This window comes from Limtongia smithiae, assembly GCF_038497785.1.
Source record: "Limtongia smithiae strain NRRL Y-17922 unplaced genomic scaffold V1518scaffold_1, whole genome shotgun sequence".
NCBI lineage: Eukaryota > Fungi > Ascomycota > Lipomycetes > Lipomycetales > Lipomycetaceae > Limtongia > Limtongia smithiae.
In genome coordinates, this window is record NW_027117622.1 from 1,995,963 (window position 1) to 2,010,934 (window position 14,972).

Genomic DNA, 14,972 nt, shown 5'->3' on the forward strand with positions numbered 1-14,972 from the left:
GCTCTGACCATTCCCGCCGCGCCGTCCCTGCAGCGCGGACGCTTCGTTTCCCGCCATTCCTCAGTTGCACTGTGAATCCGTCGTCGCGCTCGCGCACCGTACGCCACCGCTGTCATACCATCCCCTGCAATTTGTGTGCGATCTGCATTTGTGATCTAGCACAAGCGCGTGCTCATGTAGATAGCCTCGTTGTCGCGCTGTTCTGGGAGCGATGTGCACCTTTTCGCCGCCCGTCCGATTGCCAATTCTGTTGCCTGCGAACGCCCATTTCATTCGGTGCGTGCCCGCTCGGACACACTACGGCAAATCGAGTTTCATCTCTCATTCTTCTTGCACTTCTCCGACGCTTGGCCACGCAATATATATTCTCAGGTGGCACCCCTCTGGCGATGTTCTGATCTCCTCATCATTTCCGGATAGAATCTGTTCGAACGAACCCTTGCTTGTCATACACTACCCCGCCATTATCTGACTTCACGATGTCGAAGAAGGAGTCCTTCACCCCCACGGCTGCGACCTTTGAAGAACGTCGCTCTATATCCTCATCGCTGTCGACTGGCGAGGAAAACTATGCTGCCATCCCGCTGAAGAACGTGTCGACCACGCCGGGATTGGGAGCGGGCCAGCCGAGCCTGTACCGTCGACGCAGCACACAGACGACACTGCGACCAAAGTCGACTCACGATAAGGACACTGAGGCGAACAACCCACTCAAGCAGCTGTCGCAGGACGAGGTCATCAACGCTGCCACACAATACGCGACCGAACACGGTCTTGCAGAGCATATCGATCTTTTTTGCAAAGGTGCGCTGGTCGCGCGAGATCCGGAGTCGCTCGGCGAGGGGTTGCCGCTGCTGACCGACGCCGACAGGGACGCACTTGAGCATGCGAGCCTGCACAAATGGGCTCAGCCTACTACATTATATGTCCTAGTCATTGCGTGCTCGCTCGCAGCCGCGGTGCAGGGTATGGATGAGACTGTAATCAACGGCGCAAATCTCTTCTTCCCTTCTCAGTTTGGTATTGGCAGTGACTCTGGCCGCGACACATGGCTCGTCGGACTCGTCAACTCTGCACCGTATCTATGCTGCGCTGTGGCTGGCTGCTGGGTATCTGATCCGTTGAATCGATTTTTTGGCCGGCGTGGTACGATCTTCATCTCCTGCTTCATAGCCGCCGCGACCTGTATCTGGAGCGCATGTACAGACACCTGGTGGCACCTCTTCATCGCTCGGTTTTTCCTCGGCTTCGGTATTGGCGCCAAATCTGCTACCGTCCCGGTATACGCTGCCGAGTGCACGCCAGCGCGTATCCGCGGTGCGCTCGTTATGATGTGGCAGATGTGGACTGCCTTCGGTATCATGCTCGGCTATGTCGCCGATGTGGCATTCTACAACGTCCCGGATACTACGCACATCACCGGCATGAATTGGCGGCTGATGCTCGGCTCCGCGATGGCGCCGGCGGTGATCGTGTGCGCGCAGGTGTTCTTCTGTCCCGAGTCGCCGCGGTGGTGCATGTCGCGTGGACGTCACGTCGAAGCGTTCGAAGCGATGTGCAGACTCCGCCAGACTCGTCTCGAAGCCGCGCGGGATTTGTTCTACATGCACGCGTTGCTGGTCGAAGAAGAGGCCGCTAAGCGCGCGCGTACACGAAGCACCGTGATCGAGTTATTCGCTGTTGCACGAAATCGCCGCGCCGCGCTCGCGTCTTGGATCGTCATGTTCATGCAGCAATTCTGCGGCGTCAATGTAATTGCATACTACTCCTCCGTGATATTCACCGATTCCGGATTTAGCGAGATTTCGGCATTGCTGGCGTCGATGGGTTTCGGTATAGTCAACTTCGTGTTTGCCATCCCGGCGGTATATACTATTGATACATTTGGCCGCCGCTTCTTGCTCCTCACGACCTTCCCGCTGATGGCTCTCTTCCTACTTTTCACCGGTTTTTCGTTCTTTATCAGCGCCGACACCGCGCGGATAGCATGCGTCGCGCTCGGCATCTACCTCTTCGGCATAGTCTACTCCCCGGGCGAAGGCCCAGTGCCGTTCACCTATTCTGCCGAGGCATTCCCTCTGTACGTGCGCGATGTCGGTATGTCCTTCGCGACCGCAACAACGTGGTTCTTTAACTTCGTGCTGTCGCTCACCTGGCCCGCGCTCAAGACCGCGTTCACCGTCACCGGCGCGTTTGGCTGGTACGCCGCGTGGAACGTGGCGGGCTTCTTCCTCGTGCTGTTTTTCGTGCCGGAAACGAAGGCGCTCACGCTTGAAGAGTTGGATTCCGTGTTTGGCGTGTCGACTATCACGCACATGAAGTACCAGTACGCCTGTGCGCAGTGGTGGACGCGGAGACATGTGCTGCGCGATGCTGACGCGGTTGAGCCCGTACCACTGTACGCGCATGATATAGTCGCTGAAGCGAAGACAGCACCGGATTCGACAGAGGTTGTATAAATATTGGGATTTGGCATTTTTAGGATTATTTTGTTGCATGATTAGTGCATCAACAAACTAGACGAGTTGGCTTGCTGCAAGAGAAACAGTTAATGCAGTAAATTGATTATTAAATCAACTAGATTTCTTTGCTGGTTTTGAACACCCAAAACACAAATCACGAATATAGAATGTAACACATCACACACAAGACATAGTATAGATAAAAACAAGGCCTAAAGAAACACAGTTGGAGAAGTAGAAAATCGCGAGTTTGTCGCTCACGTGCTGCTGCTGCTGCCACCACTGTAGCTAAATATGTATCACCAGCGCCGTCTATGATAGTCCGTGGCGCTCGTGGATGAGATGCATAGGGAGGGAAGGAGGAGGAATTGGAAAGAGCAGAGCAATTACTCGTCGATGGGATGATGGAACTCAGGCGCATTCTCCCAACCGTAGGGCACGCCGAAGCACGCGTTATCGTAGTCGACGCGCTCGGTCGCGATCTTTAGTGCGTCGATGAAGGTTGTGATCGAGCAGAAACCCTCCTCGTCGGCAGGACAAGCGCCGACGCCAGTGAGCGGGAGCACGCGGTTGTTGAGCTTCAGTCGGATCATTGTCTCCGAGAATTCGGGGCAGTCGATGAGCTCAACGTATAGACGCGCGCCGAAGGGAGTGAGACGCGATGCGACGAAAAGACGCGGCTGTAGAAGCGTCGTTGATGGCAGTTGGCCAAAAGGCAGGCCCAGCGCGGTGAGGATGGCAAGGATAACGGTGTCGTGCGTCATGTCCATGTAGAACGGCTGGTCAAGCGGGAATGTGGACTCGTCGCTGGTGATGGTGGTGTTGATGCTACCGTACGCCTCGGTGAGGAGGTGTCCCTCAAGACGCGCCTTGAGCTCCATGAGCCAGCCCACGCCCTGCGCCGGGCCGACGGCGGAGCCGAGCGAGGCATCGCCCCAGAACTCGAGCGCGTCGCGGTACTCGTAGCCATACCACTCCTTCTCGGTGAACAGCTCACAGAAGCGCGACGAACCGTATGCGGCGGTCTCAAATGCGCACAGCGCCATGATTGAGTAGCAGTCCATGGGCGTGATGGTGATGGACGGCAACAGCTTCGTCAGACGCACCGAAGCGTCCTGCAAAAATACAGCAACCCATTCGCGGTAGATGCGTGAGCCGATGGTGAACCGCTTCGACTGCGAGTTCGGGCAAGAGTAGTACGACGCCAGCGTGTTGTTGACGTACATGGCCTCCTCCATCGCGACCATGGTGTACAGCGTGTCGTTGTCCATCGGCGCGTTGGGCTCGCCCGAGTAGATGCCGAAAAATCCCGCAGCCCATGCGCGCGCTGAGGTCATAATGCGCGACTGATCGGTCGTGCGGAGCACCGGCTTGGGCCGCGCGGTACCGTTCGGGTACACGTTCAGCGAGGGATGGTAGAACATCTCGCCCTTCTTGGTGGCGTTGAAAAGCAATCGGCCGTGCGTCTCCCAGAACATCGAGCCCGAGGTGAACTCAGTCGCGACGCCGGAGGCAAGAAGCAGTTCGTCGTTGAGTGTCATACGCCAGTCTTTCATCCAAGCGACCGACGGCGCGGGATCCTCGGTCATCGAGTACAGCTTCTGCGTGAACTGGTTGATCTTGTCGAACGCACCCCCGGTCGGGTATCGCTCCGCATGGCGGTGCAGCACATGCACTTGGCGGAATGCGCACTGCGCGTTGGGAAGCCCGTAGCTGCCCTTGCCGGCGGTCTCAGAGATACCAGGCCACGCCTTGCCGGTGTCGTAGTACGGCGACAGCGAACCCCAGGACTGCTTCATGTTGAATCCGGACGCGAAGCTGATGCCGGTCGGAGCAGCAATTGGCGACGCATCGCGCGATGGCTTCGACGACAGCGACGACACGAAGAAGAAGATGATTAGCAGCACGACCGCGGGCACGACAAGTAGCACGATTAATCGCTTCAGCGCTGGCTCGGTTCCAGAGCGCGCGCGTCGGAAGTGCGTCGGCGGGACGGTGTTATCGAGTGCAGCGGCAGCCGCGGCCTCGATATCCACTGTGCTGCTATCCTCAGCCGGGGTGGTCGTCTCCGCGCCGGTCGCAGAGGGCTCCTCGGACGAAGGACGCGGGCGAGCGGGCTGGCCGTCGTGCAGCAGCGGGTCGTACACGGCGGACGACATTTTGGGAGAGGGAGGTTGAGGGAGGGCGCGGGGTTACAGCGGGGTGAATTAGGGAGAGGGAAAAAGCCGCGATAACGATTGCGTCGCGGCGGAGTGCTCATCGACACACGTGCGTGCTGCAATCTGCGCACCGCGGTGCCCACATTTACTCACCTATAAACTCCGTCCAGTCGGCAAAAAAAATACAAAGCCGTCTACTCCGTCGTCCGCACACCCCAAAACGCCAGTCTGAACTCCTCCTTGTCACTAGGCATACCAGCCATGTCTCCAACCCTCGCCGCCGCAACGAGATCCGGCACCTTCCCTACACTCACGCCGCCGAGCAACCCGCCCATCTCCCACGCGGCAAGACAGCACGCACGCGCACCCGTCGGCAGCGCCGTCGCTTTAACAACCGCACGCACCGCTGTCGCGCCGCCAACCGCGTAGCATAGGTACCGCGGCACATCACCTGCGTCCTCGAACGTCGCCAGGAACCCCAGCACCGCGCATGCCAGTCCAGAGGCACCACATATCGGCCGCAGCACCATCAAACTGCCCCCCGAGCTGCCGTTCGCCATGCGTGCAAGCACGCGCGGCAGCACTGCCGTCGTAGTCGTCGCGAACACCATGCCCGTGCCTAGCACCGGCATCAGAGCGGCCGGCGAGATGAGATACTCGGTCTCGCGTGCGAGCCACACCAACGCCAGCGTGCTCGCAAGAAAACTGGTCAGCGTGCGGTGCGAGAAATGCGAGAGCAGCACTGATAACCGCGGCGACAGCGTCGACGCGCACGCACGCTGGCTAAACACCGGCAGATTCAGGTACCCGAAGCGCACGAGGGCGGGTCGCACACTGGGAATCATCACCTTTGCCGCGAACAGCGCTGTGCAAACCACTCCGATCGTAGTCGACACCGTGTAGGAATGGCGCTGTCGTCTCGCTCCGCCACTCTGCTCATCGACCGTATCTTCTATCGCCACACGCACCTGCATATGCTCGTCTGCCCACTTGAGAAAAAAAAAGCCCGGCACGGCGATCGCAGCACTGAATCCTGTTGCCACAAGCCCAAGATACGCCGCGTAGCCGTACTTGTATTGCGAAAAGAACCCACGTGCATTCGTGTTGCCTCCATTGCTGCTGCCAGTACCATTGTTCGACGAAGGCGACGGTTTGAGAAAATCAGGCCTATCTGCCTTCTGTCGTGAAATCATGGCGTCGTCCGGCGAAGGATATGTCGCCGGAATGCCTAGATAACTCGGATACCGCCCATCGGCCACCGTGCCAGCGCCTCGGATTGCCAGAACATGAGACCTATTGCGCGCCTGTTGTACTACTGGCTGCACCAGTACTCGCTGACTCACCACTCCCGCAGACGCGGCCGCAGTCATCGCGGCCTCGGTGTTTTTCCGCGTCATATGCACTGGTGGGATAATGTTCGGCTGGAACGTGCCCATGCGTGGCATACGCGGCTGGCGCGCAGACTGCGCTGCGAAAGATCGCAGCACCTGGATCTGCTGTTGCGCGGCAGCAACCGCCGCAGCCGCGCGCGCAGTCGAACGCACGCCGCCGTAGCAGTAGGAGTAGTAGCGGTCCATCTGGAGTGCCTCCACGCGCCGCGAGCGATGGAAGAGGGGCGTGGGATGATGGCCGGCCGGACGCGTTGGGAGTTCTGATTATGCGCCGCTTATCGCTGGGAGTTTGCAAACTCCCAATTGGCGTCCTCCTCTTCTCTGTCCGTCCCATTCTAATTATTCTGCCTTGTATTCAAATGCCTGCTGCATCGTTAAAAGACTAGGTCTCCACGTCTGCTCACTTCTCCTCATCCGGTGCGTCCTCCACTACTACGTGTCGAACAGGACTAGGGGTCCGCGCTTCCTCGACTTTCGGCCGTTCCAGTAGCGCAGACCGAACCTTCTGCTCGTTCTTCTCCTCCTCGTCCAGGAACTCATCCTTCTCCTCCCCAGCATTCCGTTCCAACGTCACATGCCCCGCTGCGTCTTTAACCTCCGGCACAAACGTCTCGTCGCCTTCGCGGTCCGCCGCACGAGAAATCGGACGAGATGACTCGACGATCACAGAGGTGTCATCGCCATCTTCCGCGGTTGCCTCAGGATGCTCCAACACGTCGTAATCCGCATCTTCAGCAGCCGGTGCGGGTGTCTTCTGCGGCGTGGGAATCTCCGACGCAAAAACCGATGTAGATTCGCTGCTGGATGAAGACGATGACGGGCCTCCGCTCGACTCAAACGTAGGAAATGGCTCTGCGATCTTAGATGATCCGCCAAGGTTGGCTTCTGGCTCTGTCGCAAGCTTGTGTTTCGCGTCAATCACTTCATAATCCTCATCGTCCGATTCCGATGGGCTCACCGGCGAGAGGATCTTGTCAATGCGGTCCGCGGCATCCACCGCCAGTGTCGTGAGCTCGTGCTTCTCCACTCTCAGTTCCTGTCGTCTGGCCTGGTCCGTCTCGTCTTCGGTAACGCCGTCCTCAGTCTGCGGCGTCACAAGAATATCATCGAGATCAGAATAGTACTTCTCTAGCTCAAGCTGGATCTCAAGCAGGTCCCGCCGCTTTTTGCTTTCCTCGGCATCGGTAGAAGTTGCCTGCTCAGAGATCATATCGATCTTGGACGACGCGGCCACAATCTTCTCGCGCAGAGTGTCGATCTGAGAGGCAATTGCATCCAACGGCGAAAGCGGAGCTTCGAATGCAGATGCGTCTGGTTGAGACAGCGTGTAATGAAACGGCGGCCGTTGTGACGAACCTGATGGTGGTACAGGCTGGAAATATTGCTCAGCAACCTCAGGCTCCTCATCCACATCACTATCCTGGCCAAATAGTAGCTTCGCGAGTTCGTTATATGTCAGTCCTCTCTCCGAATCAAATGGCGATTTCGTTTCAGTTGTCTTGTCCTTCTCGGGCGCGCTTGCTTCCGGAAGCACTTCAGGCACAGTGTCTTCCGCGACTTCCTTGGCCTTCTCTTCTTCATCGAGCTCTTCCTCAAGTTCCTTCTCGAATTCTACTTGCTCCTCGGACTCCTGCGGCGTCTCGCTCACCGGGGCAAGCTCCTTGGCCTCTTCGTCAGCACCCTCGGATCCGCCGAACAGCGCACTCAGAAAATCCTGCGCAGAGGCATAGTTGACGTCCGGAACAAGCTTTGCACTGGGTGCCGGGCCTTTGGCGTTGTCAGTTGCCGTGACAGTGGGACCTCCAACACGGTAAACTCCGGACGGTACTGATCCTCGGCGTGATCCGCGCTTGCGCGAGTTCGATTCGACAGTGCCGTATGGAGTACCGAATAGTGCATGCGGCTTAAGTCCTTGCTGGCGCAAAAATGCAGTAATTGCTCCGGGACGGAACGGCGTCTCCTCGAGCTCGGAAGCTTCGGAAGGCACGCTGGTTTCCTCGGCAATGCGACTCTGCGCAGATGTGGGGGCAGTATCATCGCGCGACAAGTACTCCTCCAACGCAGAACGCTGCCGAGTCTTCGCTGGTGCCTGCTGCTGTTCCTCCTGCGAAACGGCTTGCACGTACCTGAGCATGCGCTGCAGATCAGCGTCCTGGCGCGCTTGCTCCTCCTGCTGCTTGCGATACACGGCGTATCTCAATCGCTGCCGTCTCGCGATCTGCGCCTCGCGCTCCGCAAGAGCAGCACGCACGGACTCCGCTTCGGCATGCGCCTGTGCCTCAGCGCGCAGTCGTTCCTGCCGACGCTGCTGCTGTACAGCGCGCAGCACGATGTCTTGTTCCTCCGCGATCAGATACGTAAGTTGATCCCGCTTAGCGGCGAGTTGGGCTAGACGGCGCTGAAGAAGCTGCTGCTCTAGCGCGACCTGCTGCTGCTCGCGCTCCAAAGCGGTGAGCTGCGAGACGTAGTGCGAAAGGTGAGCGCGGTGTGCTGCGATCGAGGGCGCGGCCTGCTGCTGGAGCTGTTCCTGGCGCTGCTGCTCCTGCCTTTGCAGCATGGCAGATCGGACGGCGGCGACGTCGGTGGTAGGGAAGTAAAAGACCTGGGACATTGACGTAGATCCAAGACTGGGCGGGTGTTGCAGAGAGAAGATAATGCCAATGGACACGGGACTGGCGGCGCGTCTTTATAGCTGCCGGTGCGCATTGTCCGGTTGCGTGGCTGGGGCGTGGCTGGTGACGGCCGTCGTGGGTTTTTAGGCTCCGCAACGCCGCGCTGCACTGCCCGCTGCGTTAATGCCCCACAGAGCCGCGCCACAGGACTAGCGAGGGTTTTCCAGAACACGCCAGGCGCCGCGAGGCGTCGACAACGTCACTACATTTCACTTCCCACGCAAAGTTCATGACGCGAACCGCGGCGGCGCGCAGACGCCACGAACTCCGAGTCCTCCACCTAATCACAGAAAAAAACTGCATATTCACTCGTAAGCATCTCTCCAACCACCCTACTTCGGCTCAATGTTTGGCAGAGGCCCCACCGGCGTGATCGAGAACGGGTTGATCTGCTTGTGGCTCTTGGTGTAGTGGAACTTGATGTGGTCAAAGTTCGTCGTGTCCTTGAACTCTGGGAAGTCCCAGTACAGGTGCTTGAGCCAGGCGTTCAACTCGGGATAATTGTGCCGGATCGTGCCAATGTTGCACTTGAAGTGCTGCACATACACCGGATCAAACCGGATGATCGTCGTGAACAAGCGAATATCCGCCTCCGTCAGCGTGTTACCAAACAAGTACGGCCCATTTGACTCCTTCAAGATCTTCTCAAGACGGTCGAGCGACGAAAAAACCTTGACCACATTATTCTCGTATGCCTCCTGCGTCGTCGCGAACCCCGACTTGTAGACGCCATTGTTTACGGTGTCGTATACCCACTCATTCAGCGAGTCAATCTCAGCCCTCATGCTCTCCGGGTAATACGTCACGCCCTTGTACTTGTCCGCGACAAACTCGTCAAACTCCTCGTTGAACATGCGGATGATCTCCGACGACTCGTTGTTCACAAGCGTGTCGGTCTTCTTGTCCCATAGCACCGGCACTGTGAAACGCCCTTCGTAGTCAGGGTTCATGCGGAAATAAAGCTCTCGAATATGGGACACGTTGTGCAGATGGTCAATAGTAGCGCCCGGCGTCTCCTCTGGCGGCGAAAACTTCCAACCAAGCGGGCCTAAGAACCAATCTACAACACTGCAAGCGCGTCAGACAAATTGCCACGACATATCATAAACACCACCGCTCACCTCATGCTGATGACACCTTCCAATCCCTTAAGCTGTCTCACGATCGCGGTTCTGTGCGCCCTGTGCACTTAGTTAGTCTAAGCGTGATGAATCCATTCTAGCGTGCACATACCACGGACACGCCCACGAGATATACAAATGATATCTCCCCTTCTCAGGAGGGTAGATTGCACCGACTTCGCGGGAGATAATATTCCGGAACACGGACTGGTTTTCACTTTAGAATCAAGACCGCAACTTATCAAGACAATCAGATCTCATACAGGCTTCCGTCGAAACTCGCCATCCTTGCTTGCCCAAGCCAAGATATCGTCTGTGCGATTCTGATTGCTAGGCTGTACCGTAATCGTCAGCCTATACTCCTCGCACCCTCATATCTAGCTCCGTCCTGATCGCACTCACCGTGGCAGCGGTCAGGGTAACCGTAGTAGTCGAAGACATGGTGCGCGCAAGACAATGCCAATTGAGTAACGGTTTGAATTTGATGATAGACGGAGATCGAGTAGCTGTGATTCTTATATAGCCCCGGTACTGCATTCGTTGGCGAGATCGCGGTTGCAATTGATCGTGGACGGTTTCTCAGAAATTATCAGTACCGAGGATAAGCGACGTTGGAAGCTTGTTCGAAATTTACGTCATCATTTGTCACGCCGGCGTGGTTTGTGGTTCGCCGCCCACCAGTCAAACATCACCAACAGCTTTGTGATTCTGAATAATATTCTAAGGTTTTCGTGTAAATTTCAATCACGCATGGTTCAACATTTCAGACGCTTGGCTAGATGTTCGCAAAATCTTGCCGGTGAGTGCGTGGATGATAGTACACATCTCTTCGGTCGAAGATAACAGTTGAGCATTGGACGTGCTCGATCACGGCCGACTCTCTCGTCTTCCTGTTCTCTTCTATCAACCAAAACCTGGCTAATACTACATCGTTTTCTATGCTCTGGCAACTTGTTACAGATATATGTAGCATTTTTGCGAACTGCGACGACTTTGTGGATTCTCATTTGCAATTTTCTGATCTATGTCTTACTGAGGTAACGAAGTGCACTTCCTGTTATTGCTGTGCCATAGGTCACGTGGCAAATATGTTCCTCTACTGGGATCGTGCTGCTTTCACATTTTGGTCTTCAATTTCTTTCAAGTGGAGTTGCTTTCGATTTGATGGACTTCAGCACTGTCGATTTTGGCGAGACAGTCGAACATTGCGCTGTACGATAGTACGGTGCCCATGAATGGAGACGATTACAGGTTTGCATTCTCTTTGACTATGTATGAGTTGGTTTCAATTTACTATTTAGGCTATGAAATAATAGTACTGTGTATAGCTGAAGTAGAAGTCGTCCTCCTGCTTGGTCAAGGCGTATGCCACGGAATACGGAACTGAACGAACAGTTATATTTTAGTTGTACGCGATGTTTCACAGTCTAGATAAACATGAAAACTTGCGCGCGCATAGTCAAAGAGACTGCTAACGCGGTGCCGTTCCCTAATTACCAACAAGGCACCGTTGTTCGGCCGTTACCTCCGATGAGTTTGCTAAATTCACCAGCGATTAAATCAATTATGGCTGCATGGAGAAGTAGAGTAGAATAAGTGTAGAATCAAACGTGAAAGTAGCTAGCAGAATACCATCAATGTAATGCATCATTGGTCACGGAGAGGAGATTCGCAAGATATTTCAAAAGGTAAAGAAAGGAATTCCCAAAGTGCTAGCCTGATCCAGCATCCACAAATCAGTTTGAAAATAGTAGTGGACTCGCCGCAGTGCAGTGGAAGGGTAGACGATAGCTGGCAGACCAGCAATGGAAGGAAGAGGCCGACCTGATAGACACGCAGTTCAACTGACGTCAACTTCTACTGTGACGGACTTGTATTAGTACTGCATATCCACCTGGCGCGTTTACGCAAACGTATGGCTGCTTGCAGATTTAAATTTACCCACAAGTTTTGCTAGAAGTCATCTAAAATCATTTTTAGCGGTTGTATTACTTAGCAATAGAAAGTTAGATTTTGCTGATGTTCTGCTACTGCCAAATTACGAATTTTCAACGAGTTTCCCTTATCTATTATCTCATGCTTCATCGAATGCAATCATTTTGCAAGCAATCCACAGCCCATCAATTATCATTTGGGTCGTAGACTTTCCATATAATTCATCGTTTGGCGTGCTCAATAGCTCCCGATAACACCTGACATCATTGGTCGCGTATGGCGCGTCAGGCTTCCGGAAGTCATCGCTAACAAACTCTCCATCGTCGTCGTTACGGCTCAAGGACTTGTCGTTATCGAAAATCATATTTCCGACACAATCATTTGACGTAATTACTCCCTGCAACCGGCAATTTGCAAACGTTGGAGATACCAGCCATTGCTTCAAGCGACCCATCAGTACCGCATCATCTGCACATGTCCCAGCAACAACTAAAATAGCTGGCTCTTCAATAGAGGTATTTCCAGATACACGCGGTAAATTCCGCAATGCCGTCATTGCAGCATCGCGCATGATATCCGCGACCGTCTGCATCGGAATTGACACAACATCGTCGATGAGCTGAAGCGCCTGCGTCGTATTATGTGGAGGAACAAGTCCAATTTCGCTTCCTGAGCTCGCCAGATTCGTCCGGTCGCGTAACAAAATATTCACAGTCTTTGGCCTCACGTAAATATGTAATTTATCCTCGTGGTACAAATCGTCAAAATTATACTGGCGCTTTGTATATAGGCTATTGGGAACCTTTGGAGCTGCGAGTTTCGATACCGGAAAAGTACTAAAATAGCTATCATGTCGGCGTCGAGATCTCATTGCTTGCCGAAGCTCTTCAACTGCCGTATGTCTCTGTGCCACACTCAGTCCATTGTCAGATACGTCAGTAAACTTCTGAAATCGGAGCTCGATCTGTCGTGCCAAATCCACTTCCTCTGTCCTGGAAATCGTCTGCGATACCTCAAAGATCCCAAACCGATCTTCTGGACAAAGAGCATACATCCGCTGCGATGCACTGTAATAATTCCATGCAACAGTATGAATCAAGTATTGCTTGTTGTTCATTGCTGCAGAGTCGGAGTTCACAGCAAACAGAGCCTCGCACTTTGTCTCAGGGATAACTTCGACCGCGGAAGTAGTCCATTCTGCAGCATTCAAAGCGTCCAGAAACACTCCGGTCGGTTCGTTCTGATCTGCAACTTCCATTCGCGAAAATAGGCCGTCAGGAAGGCTGAACAAATATCTGATCTTATTGTCTGGATAGTCAGGACGTTTCATGTGAAGGCATATTGCCTTGTAGATCAACGCACGCAATCCTCTCAGGAAATGTGCAATAAAATCCGATGAATAACGCTCCACACCAGAGGAACATTCAGCGAGAAAGTGAACTGCAGTTATTCGACCTCTTCTGAGCGCTATCTCGAGCTTTTGGGTTTCCGATCCAGGCCAAGCTAAAGGCTGGTTGTGACTACCGACGTAAACAATAGATGGTATAGCAAACCGCGTATCTGAAGCCCAGTCGGCATATAACGTCATCTCAGAATCGCCGGGGTATAATATTCCGATCACCGTTGATTCGATGCCCAAGTGTATACCAACAGTTATATCTCCCTCGGGAACAGTCGGTAAGAGATCGTCGACGAGGAGAGTACGCTCGGCTGTTTTGATGATGTCGTTCAAAGATATAGCCCACATTGCGCGACTGTGAATAGTAACGTTCTTGCCTTTGCAGAGCGGACACTCGTTCTTCATGCGCAAACAGGCATTGATTCCTTGCCTTGAAAAATGATGACCGCACGAGAGAGAGACCATATCGTCGGTCTCTTCGAAAGTCACTGGACATACCAAGAGCTGACGCAAATCTTCTAGAAGTGACTTGTTCGTTGCGCTAACTCGCTGTTTGAGAGAATCGTACGCCATTTGCATGTCGCCGTTGGTATTTCCGAGTGCAGATGTGCTGTTAGAAGCGCATGCGCTGTCGGTATGGGCTCGCTCCAATGGGGGCGGCCACATATCATATGCTGTTAAAGTCGAATCGTAAGTCAGTGAATCTGCGTCGAAGGAAAGAGCAGCAATCTCATCGTGGACTCCGTTGGCTGCCAAAACGCGATTGAGTTTCATCACCTCTTCGCGCGCAGCAGCAGGATACGCTCTGGAAGCTGTCTTGATCAAGGCATCGATAATAGCGTACACAAACACCTGGCGTTTGCTGTTGAGAGAAAGAGGCGATCCATCAATAATGTCGGTACTGACGTCGCGCCCTCGCATTGACCGGCTCTTGCCACCTGATTCCCGAATCTCGCCAATCAACGAGATAGTAATTTTGACAAGACCAGTCACAAAGTGATTTGTCGGTGTTCGCAAGGCCTCAGTGACGACAACAAGTTTCTCGGCCCACCTGTCGAGTGTGTATGGCGACTGAAGGTCGCGCAGGAGAGCATCATGATCAAACCCATGCGTGGGATCGCCGACCGCGCCCATAGCTCGTGTGATATAATTCTTGTTTCCGACGCCGCGAGGCCTTGTGGCAATGACAAGTTCGCGAACAACAGCAATTTCAAGCGAATTGAGAAATCTGCTTTCTCCAAACGTGCCAAGTTCTGTATATATTGTCATGCGATCTGATTTTTCTGGCCAGACAGTCACTCCACGGATCAGGGCGAGAGCAAGGATGTCATGCATAGCAACAAAAAACTCGTGGACGGACGCCGAGAATTGATTGCGTGATCTACTGACAAGCTTGAAGAGTGTATCAGCAACATTCTTGATCTGCGATGGTGAGAGCGTATCGCGTGGCTTGTTCTCGGCACGCCAGATGTCGCGAATGTCGCGTGCACTCGCATCGTCAATGATGCTCTGCAGGCGGGCGAGTGCAGCCAAAGAAGACGAATCTGTCGCAATGTTCTCAAGTATAGCAGCCACTCGATGGTCAAGCGTGTCGCGTCCAGATGGTGGAGGTACGAATGCGAATGCCTCAGCAGCAGCGGCGGCCTCGCCGTGAGCAGTGAAGTGCAGCGCGGTCCCTGGCCGCGAGAGCGTAGCAGATCTCCGCAAGAGTGATTGCGGGGCGGCTTCAAAGTTCATTGGAACGACATGTGCTCGCACTCCTGTTCTATCGATAGCAAGAGCGGAGGCGACATGGCGAGTTATAAGGGTGGTGCCTGAAAAGGGTCTTCTGTT

General features: G+C 54.4%; 6 protein-coding genes across 6 annotated transcripts; 1 reads left to right on the plus strand and 5 right to left on the minus strand.

Annotated features, from left to right (window-relative positions):
- The first annotated feature begins 70 nt into the window (after positions 1-70).
- V1518DRAFT_49370 (uncharacterized protein) lies at positions 71-2,653 on the plus strand. The gene has a single exon (XM_066906598.1). The coding sequence runs from the start codon at positions 480-482 to the stop codon at positions 2,457-2,459; it is 1,980 nt and encodes a 659-aa protein (XP_066762455.1). The 5' UTR covers positions 71-479; the 3' UTR covers positions 2,460-2,653.
- On the minus strand, positions 2,505-4,680 carry V1518DRAFT_410267 (histidine phosphatase superfamily). Its single transcript, XM_066902559.1, has one exon. The coding sequence runs from the start codon at positions 4,619-4,621 to the stop codon at positions 2,849-2,851; it is 1,773 nt and encodes a 590-aa protein (XP_066762456.1). The 5' UTR covers positions 4,622-4,680; the 3' UTR covers positions 2,505-2,848.
- A 135-nt stretch (positions 4,681-4,815) lies between these two features.
- V1518DRAFT_369759 (uncharacterized protein) lies at positions 4,816-5,991 on the minus strand (the record flags this gene model as incomplete). The annotated part of the gene is made up of 1 exon (XM_066901294.1): positions 4,816-5,991. The coding sequence occupies one exon, from the start codon at positions 5,989-5,991 to the stop codon at positions 4,816-4,818; it is 1,176 nt and encodes a 391-aa protein (XP_066762457.1).
- Positions 5,992-6,412: 421 nt separating this feature from the next.
- Positions 6,413-8,569, minus strand: V1518DRAFT_369932 (uncharacterized protein; the record flags this gene model as incomplete). The annotated part of the gene is made up of 2 exons (XM_066901302.1): positions 6,413-7,516; positions 7,661-8,569. 2 exons carry the CDS (start codon positions 8,567-8,569, stop codon positions 6,413-6,415), a joined length of 2,013 nt encoding a protein of 670 aa, XP_066762458.1.
- Positions 8,570-8,730: 161 nt separating this feature from the next.
- V1518DRAFT_444541 (glutathione S-transferase) lies at positions 8,731-10,246 on the minus strand (the record flags this gene model as incomplete). Its single annotated transcript, XM_066906449.1, has 5 exons — positions 8,731-9,752; positions 9,806-9,865; positions 9,918-10,012; positions 10,069-10,140; positions 10,208-10,246. The coding sequence occupies 5 exons, from the start codon at positions 10,244-10,246 to the stop codon at positions 9,017-9,019; spliced, it is 1,002 nt and encodes a 333-aa protein (XP_066762459.1). The 3' UTR covers positions 8,731-9,016.
- A 1,633-nt stretch (positions 10,247-11,879) lies between these two features.
- Positions 11,880-14,876, minus strand: V1518DRAFT_403393 (uncharacterized protein; the record flags this gene model as incomplete). The annotated part of the gene is made up of 1 exon (XM_066901868.1): positions 11,880-14,876. The coding sequence occupies one exon, from the start codon at positions 14,874-14,876 to the stop codon at positions 11,880-11,882; it is 2,997 nt and encodes a 998-aa protein (XP_066762460.1).
- Between the last annotated feature and the right edge of the window lie 96 nt (positions 14,877-14,972).